Source organism: Condylura cristata, unplaced genomic scaffold (genome assembly GCF_000260355.1).
Source record: "Condylura cristata isolate star-nosed mole 26May11 unplaced genomic scaffold, ConCri1.0 scaffold00015, whole genome shotgun sequence".
NCBI classification, from domain to species: Eukaryota; Metazoa; Chordata; class Mammalia; order Eulipotyphla; family Talpidae; genus Condylura; species Condylura cristata.
This window is the reverse complement of record NW_004567116.1, coordinates 7,309,312-7,317,053: the sequence shown is the minus strand read 5'-3', so window position 1 is coordinate 7,317,053 and position 7,742 is coordinate 7,309,312. Positions and strand designations below refer to the sequence as shown.

The 7,742-nt window shown below is 33.6% G+C and overlaps 1 protein-coding gene across 1 annotated transcript; it reads right to left on the bottom strand.

The window, feature by feature from the left end:
• Positions 1-3,829: 3,829 nt before the first annotated feature.
• Positions 3,830-4,759, bottom strand: LOC101618994 (olfactory receptor 4C11-like). Its single transcript, XM_004682795.1, has one exon. It carries the CDS (start codon positions 4,757-4,759, stop codon positions 3,830-3,832), a length of 930 nt encoding a protein of 309 aa, XP_004682852.1.
• Between the last annotated feature and the right edge of the window lie 2,983 nt (positions 4,760-7,742).

The window sequence follows — 7,742 nt, the reverse complement described above, 5'->3', positions numbered from 1 at the left end:
TATGTTTTCATTATATATAATTTATATAAGAATGATATACATTAGAATGAAGAAATATAAGAAAGTTAACTTTTATCTGTTCTTTGCAGGATTTAAATATCTAGAAAGAATATATATTTAATAAAAATATTGAGTGAATGAAATTATTAAAGCGTTTCCTATAGAAAAAATTCAATAGTCTCTGGCCCTGTTCTATATTTAGTTAATTAACACTGAGGAGGGGAACCTGCTCTTATCAAACTCATCACATCCACGGAATATTCCCTGTAACCCTCAAACAGATGCTATTTCTATTTGCTCACCTCTCACACCCTCATCTACCAGCAGATCTTACCTAGCAGTGGCCATTTGTACCAGGAGCAGCTGGATATGCCTTTTAATTCATTTTCTCAGTTTAAATGGTAGCACTTCTAGAGAATTCCTTAAACCTTTTGTCCTTCCACAAATGCTTTTTTCCAACATTAGAGTGCCACTCTGATATTGACCAGATTCATTTTCTCTAAGTATGAAAGGCAGTTAAGCATTTTCGTAGAAGTCATAAAGAGGTTAGGATATCCGACTGGCCATTTTCTTCCAAAGGTCATTTGGATAGTCTTGAAAAAAAGTAAAAAAAGAGTTTTGAATAGTCTGTCTAAGATACTTGTGCCAGGTTCTCTGATGAACATCAAGGCTCAGGCTCTCATCTGTGTTCCAGCAGTCAGGCTGAGATGGTCCCAGATCTCTCACACACCTGATTTTGACTGGGATATGTTTCTCAGATAGGACTGTGACTGGGAAATGCCTCTCTTTGTCCCTTCCCTGGGGGGGAGTATTTAAGCATGAATGATGTAAAATAAGGAGTCTGGGGAAGGTCATTCCCTAAAGTGTCCCATCCTTTCAATTAAGAAACAGGAGACTGATGTGATAAAAGTTAACCTTCAGTCTGTCTTATTACACTATGAATAAGGAGAGTTTTTAATATCTTTTATTAAAACATGCAATATTTTATTCCATTCAGTATGGTACCTGTTCATTAAAAGATGTTTATTTCATTGTGCAAGGATTTTTAGGTTGACATATTCCTATTTGTTTATTTTTGCTTTTTTTTTTAAAGATTGACTTATTTATGCATACAGAATGGGGTACAGGCCAGAGATGCAGGGTGGTGAGAGGACAGAGACAGAGTGGCGAGCAGAATAGGCAGATCTACGAAGTACACTGCAGAGGGGAGCAGCGGGCGCCTCAGGAGAGGTCTGCCACGCCATGTGGATGACCTCTAGGGCTGGAGATTGAATGAAGCCTCACTGAGGTGGCTGCAGCTAGCTTTCAGTGCTGCATCCTTACCAGTTGTGCCACCAGGGAGGGATAGCCCCCAAAGCTAGCCTTGAAACCAATGTCAAGAGGTGTTTTTACTATTTTTTTTTTTTTATGTATTTTAAGGTTCCATAGCTAACAATCTATTCTTCAATCTAACTTGTGCATGTAGTGTGGAAATGGTGGTTTACTTTCATAATTTTCATGTGGCTGTTCAGTTTTTCTAAGACGATTTGTTGAGAAGACCATATCTTCAGTGTATGTTCTTGGCTTCTACTTCATACATTAACTGTCCATATATATGTGTGTGCACTGATAGAAGGCCAGTTGTTTGAGTCAGCAGCACACAAGTGTCAAGCAATTTCTCCAGCAGGAGCCCCACCATCACCCATCATTTAATATCCTGATCATAAAGGCCTTGCACTGTCCCCTGCTTTAAGTTTTTGCTAGTCAAGTCACCCCCCCATGGTAGCGGCAGTCATCTATCTGAGACCAAGTTATACTGCATCATCCTGTAGGCAAGGAAAAAAAAATTGCGTTTCCCACCCCCCAAATAATCAGCATTGAGATTTAATAGGGCTAGCAAAGTCTTCCTGATATCCCGATAATATCTCTCCAGTTTTATATCTTGCTATGTAGGCGTTTACCAGTCCCATGTTAAACAAGCTTCCTAACACTTTGTGGTGGTTCAACAAATTATTATTGAATTTGTAGAATAGTTGTGATCATAACCATTTTGAATATATTAGGTTTCCTGCTTCCTCTTTTTTAAACTCTTGGTTTTGAAATGTGCACTATTCAACTGATGCTTATTCCCTCTACTTATTTCTTTTCTCCCTTTGGGGGCATATTTGTTGTCTTTTACCTAGGAAGTCCTTTTTTATTCCTCAGGTCTTTGCTCCTGTTCCTCAAAAACTTTTATGGGATTCAGAGGTGTCATTTTTAACAGTGGGTTTTCATTTTTGGTCCCATCCAGGGTTTTCTCAGTAGATCTTACATGCTGGCTTCCTTATCACTGAGGCAAAATATTTATCAACATGTCTGATGCATTTCTTGAGTGCCAAAATTTTTGATGATATATATATAGTAGTACACAGAACATGAATGAGATATATTTATTGTGAAATCGTGTATACATGGGGTGATATACTTTAATAAATGACTTTATTAAAGAGATTTTAGGAAAAAGTAAACAACAGAAATATGAGACATAAATCGTTCACATTCACAAGATAATAAAAACTTGTTGAGAGCATCAATTATCACAGTTACTCTTTGTTCATTAACTGAGAACCTGTACTTCAGATATTTTTTAATTCTTAGTTTAAGCAGGATTTCAAACAATACATGTTTTATCTATGAACTGTGCCATTACTAATCATCAAATTTTGAATTGTTTAAGAACAGAAAAAGAACTCCCTTATTTCTATACCATTTATGAGCTCTATACTTCATTGTTTTATGCATCTACTTTTATGCTTCTATTCATGCATTCACTATTATCAACAAGACATTGCTCTGCCTTGTAAAAACAGCTGTCAGTTAATAGACAAATATTTTATGCCTTTCGTCCTACCTGACAATAATATATATATATATACACACACACATACATATCTATCTATCTATCTATATTCAAGTTGAGTCAGCACAATTATTAATGGGTTAGCAGTCTAAGGTGGAGCCATGGGCAGTGCTAAACAGTCCTAAAGCCTAAAAGATATTTGGAAACGTAGTGCAGTCATTGTGATTTACCATTCAGGTGTTCAGTGACCTATTATTTAAAGCCAATATGCCATGATGTGTCATAGTTAATAGGCATGGAATTACTATTACTTATGGTCTGTAGAAATCAGTAGCTAGTATATAAAATTATCAGAGTTGAGTTATTGCTAATGAACAATATCTGCAGTCTGCCCAACAATATAATTGGTTCAATAAATGGCATCTACTAAAGTTGACATTCTATTATCACTTTCTCTATGCATATAGCAGTTATGTATAGAGCCTGAATAGCTCAGCTAGTTATGATCTCTGAATATAATAATCATCCCTGTTATGATGATCTCTCACTTTGTAAGTTCCTTCATTTTCAAAATAGGGACAATGGAAGTCCTAATTTCTTTGGATTATTAAATGATTACTCTTCAATAACAGTATACTTTATTATTTCTTATATTACTTATTAGAAGGAAGATGTGAATCATGAGTGAATAGGCAAAACTAACATTCAATTTGCTAGATATTTCAACTATATAATAGCGGCTGAGATTTTCCTATTTCTTGCATTTATTTCTGCTCTACTCATGCCAAATATACATTTGTAGCACCTAATTTTTGTCTTTATCCCACTAAATATTTTTTGCTAAGATCTTTTAAAATGTTCTTTTAATTATTAAATATGTTGAATCATCATAGAAGAATGTAAGGGGAGGTAGGTACTTTATATTACATTGCATCGGGCTATTGGAAAATACACTAAAATACATAGTGATTTTGTTGAACTGTATCCCAGTAATTAAGCAAGGTCCTAATTTCATCTTTGATTTTCTGATATAATTGTGACATGCCATAATTTTCTCATGGCATTTTTCATTTCTGAATTCCTCAGTGTATAGATGAGTGGGTTGAGAAAGGGTGTTCCAATGGTATAAAACACTGTCACCATCTTGTCCATGGGGAATGTGGTTGGGGGACGTGTATATATGAATATACAAGGGCCAAAGGATAAGATTACTACAGTGATGTGGGAAGTGCAGGTGGAAAGAGCTTTTTTCCTGCCTTCTGCACTGTGGCTCTTCAGTGAGTGCAAGATAACAATGTATGAGATCATCAGAATCACAAAACTACATGTGCAAATTGCTCCACTGTTGGATACCAACAACAAGTTAATCACATAAGTGTCCATGCATGCGAGTTTCAGCAAGGGCTGAAGATCACAGCAATAGTGATCAATCAGATTGGGTCCACAAAATGGCAATCTCAAGGCCATAATGATCTGAGTTATAGAATGTGTAAAAGACCCTATCCAGGCAAAAATAATCAGGATGATGCAGACCTGTTGCCTCATGATGGTTGGGTAACGCAAGGGTTTACAGATGGCCACATAGCGATCAACTGCCATAAGGATGAGAACAAAGATCTCCATGGCACCAAATAAATGTATTGCAAAGACTTGAGTCATGCACTCATTGTAAGATATGGTATTTTTAGAAGAGAGAGCATCCACAATGAGTCTTGGGGCTGTGGATGTTGAAAAGCAGGAATCAGCAAGGGATAAATAGAGTAAGAAGAAGTACATGGGGCTCCCGAGTGTCCGGCTGCACTTGATGGTCACAATTATCAGCAAATTCCCGACCACAGTTCCCAGATAGAAAATGAAGATGACAGCAATTACCATTTTTTGTCTCTTAGGATCTTGGGTCAATCCTAACAGTATGAACTCAGTGACATTATTTGGCTGCATTGTCTTAGATGATGCACAGAAATATTCAATCTGTAAATGAAAAATGGTTATGAAATATAAAATTTTCATTTGTAGGTCATGTATGTAAATTTGAATATGCAAATGCTGCTTTCAATGGGCAAATTGTGTTTTCTTACAAAACTTAATATTCCCATATTTCTGATGTCTTATGGAAACAAAATTAAATGAAAGAAAACAAACAAGTAAATGACTATCAGGCATAATATACATTAATTTAGGATATTTATTATAAATTACTTCCTGAAAGAAAGAATTTTTTATCTTTACCAAGAGCCTTGTGTGGCAAAGTCATAGAAAACCTATGTATTGTTTACCCAAATGTAAATTCACATTTATTGAGTAAAGTAGCCCCACTATAAAATGCCTTCTAATCAAAATACTAGGCATTCAAGGAATAATTTGGAAACATTTGTTGTTCTTTCATACATCTAAATGTTTTCACACAGTCAACTCAGAGAAAAATATACAGAGAGAATAAACAATGAACTATCTAGTTGTGACTATCATAATAAACTATAGTCTAGTTGTGACTATCATAATACTTACTTTCATTTGTTTCCTTCATTAACTTTATTTCTTTTCATTTTACCTCTGAAGCATTTCCAATAGCTATACTTCTAAAGTTAGTTGCCATCGTTAAAATATTTCAAAATGATACTGAATAGTTAAAATCTTTGTTATTCATTACTTTTCATAGTTTTCAATATACTTTCTTAAGACAAAAGTGTACATGAAGACTAAAAAAATACATAAATAGTATGAGAACATTTTTCTTATTTTGTCCTTTGCGAATGTTTAACACCAGGGATTTGGGACATGAACTCAGGAATCTAAAGTCATAGACAGTAATTTTTCAATAGTGTTCTTGCAATTTATAGTCTTGAGTACCCCAGTCTCTGTAACTTCCATAAGAAAAAATAAAAAACATTAAGGGAATTAATATTTAATCATAGCAATCAATCAGTGGAAAATTATTTTAATTACCTCATTACATGTTCTCCAAATAATAGCATAATTCAAAGTCTAAGATAAGTGTCAACTCATAAGATATACTTACAACATATACAAAAGAATATTCAAAGATAAATTACTTCAACATTGGTTTTTTAAAAATACAAGAATATATAATGGAATGAAAAGGATTTCAATTGAAATCCTTTCAAATGAAGCTTTCTTAATTAAGAATATGAAAATATGCTAAATCTTGTTGACAGTGAAATACATTCAAATGTAAAATTCAGTTAGCTATCTTTTTTACCTACTAGGTAAGTAAAGTAATACTTCATTAAGTATACTTTAACAAATAATGCTAAAAATAATGGAGGAAGAATTTTTGGTTTTGGTAGGACTTTATATGGATACAATTTCTTACATACAATATAAATGTATGTAGATATATGTCGAGTGATTCTATTATGCATAATCTCACTCATAGGTATAAAACAGCCAGTGTAGTCATTTCCATAGTAGGAAAATCTAGGAAACAATTTTAATGTCATAAGAATGTAATGGAATTAATCAGAGAATAATTATTTATGCAACTTTTTTTAAGAGTGAAGCATATATATTGTGCAATGATCTCTAATTTATTTTATGGCAAAATAATCCACAATTATATGTTTTGGATAGTGATATGTAATTTCTATCAAAATAATATACATAACCATGCCAACTCTTCTATAAATTAATTCCATATTGGAAAAGTATCAAAATATCTTAATATTTATTGTCTGTAGGTGAAGAAATTACATTCTTTGTATAAGAGTTAGTTGAATGACTTACCTTAAAATAATTCCTTGTAAGTACTTGAAAATATATCATAATCATGCTACATTAAAATAAAATTTGATAACTGTATCTTTCCATATTTAATATATTTCTTAAAAATGTATTTTACATTAGTAGCAAGAAATTTCCTATTAGTGACACTGACCTATTAGTGAGTGATAACAACTTACTTTTAATTTAGTCTTAATGGGAAGTGAAAATTTTAGGATAACATTAAGATTTGGGAGTTTGAGTAGGAAAATGAGTCAGTAAATTCAGTGCTCTTTACCAGATCATATAATACCACAGTTAACATTGAGAAGAGAAGCCTGCATCCTGCTAGATCTGTAGGAAAATCATCACCTCCATGCAATTTTCTGTCATACTCAAATAGATGTCATTTTAATTTATTATATTGCAAAGTACTGTCTACCAACAGCCCTTACCTAGTGATGTACATCTTTACCAGGAGCTTCTGCACATGTCTTTATTTTCATCTTCTCAATTTGAATTATCAAGGACTTTCAGAAAATTGTGGAAACTTTCCATTCTTTCACAAGCTTTATGTATTAGATGAGCTTGGAGCATTGATTAAATTCATTTTCTCTAGGTTTGAAATACAGCTATTTAGATACCCTATATGAATCTTACTAGTTTTTGTAAGAATGCAAGCAGAGGTAGAGATGTACAGTTGACCTCTTTTCTTCACAAGGTTATTTGGTACACTTTAATCTAAAGAGAATTTTAAAAGTGCTTCTAATATTCTGTCTAAATATCTAGATAACAGTTGCTTTGAACTCAAAGTACAGCTTAGGTTCTCATCTTCATGCCTGCAGCCAGGCGGATATTGTTCTAATTCCTCAGTTTCTGAAATCTACTCTCATGCGGGATTTTGACTGGGCAATGTTTCTCTTTTGCCTTCCCTGTAGGAGTATTTAACCATGAATGATGCAAAATAAGGAGTCTGGGGAAGGTCACTCCCTAAAGTGTCCCTTCCCTTCCAATTATGAAACACGAGACAATTGATAAAGAAATTAAACTCTAGTTTACCCTATAAATTATTTAACAAATCATGGCTTCATCTTCCAATTAAAGGTATTCATGGAATCAATCAATGCCATCCTATGACTCAGAAAAAAATGATGGTCCTCTAGTATCCAGGTCTTGGTTTCAAATACCATTGTCCAATAAAATT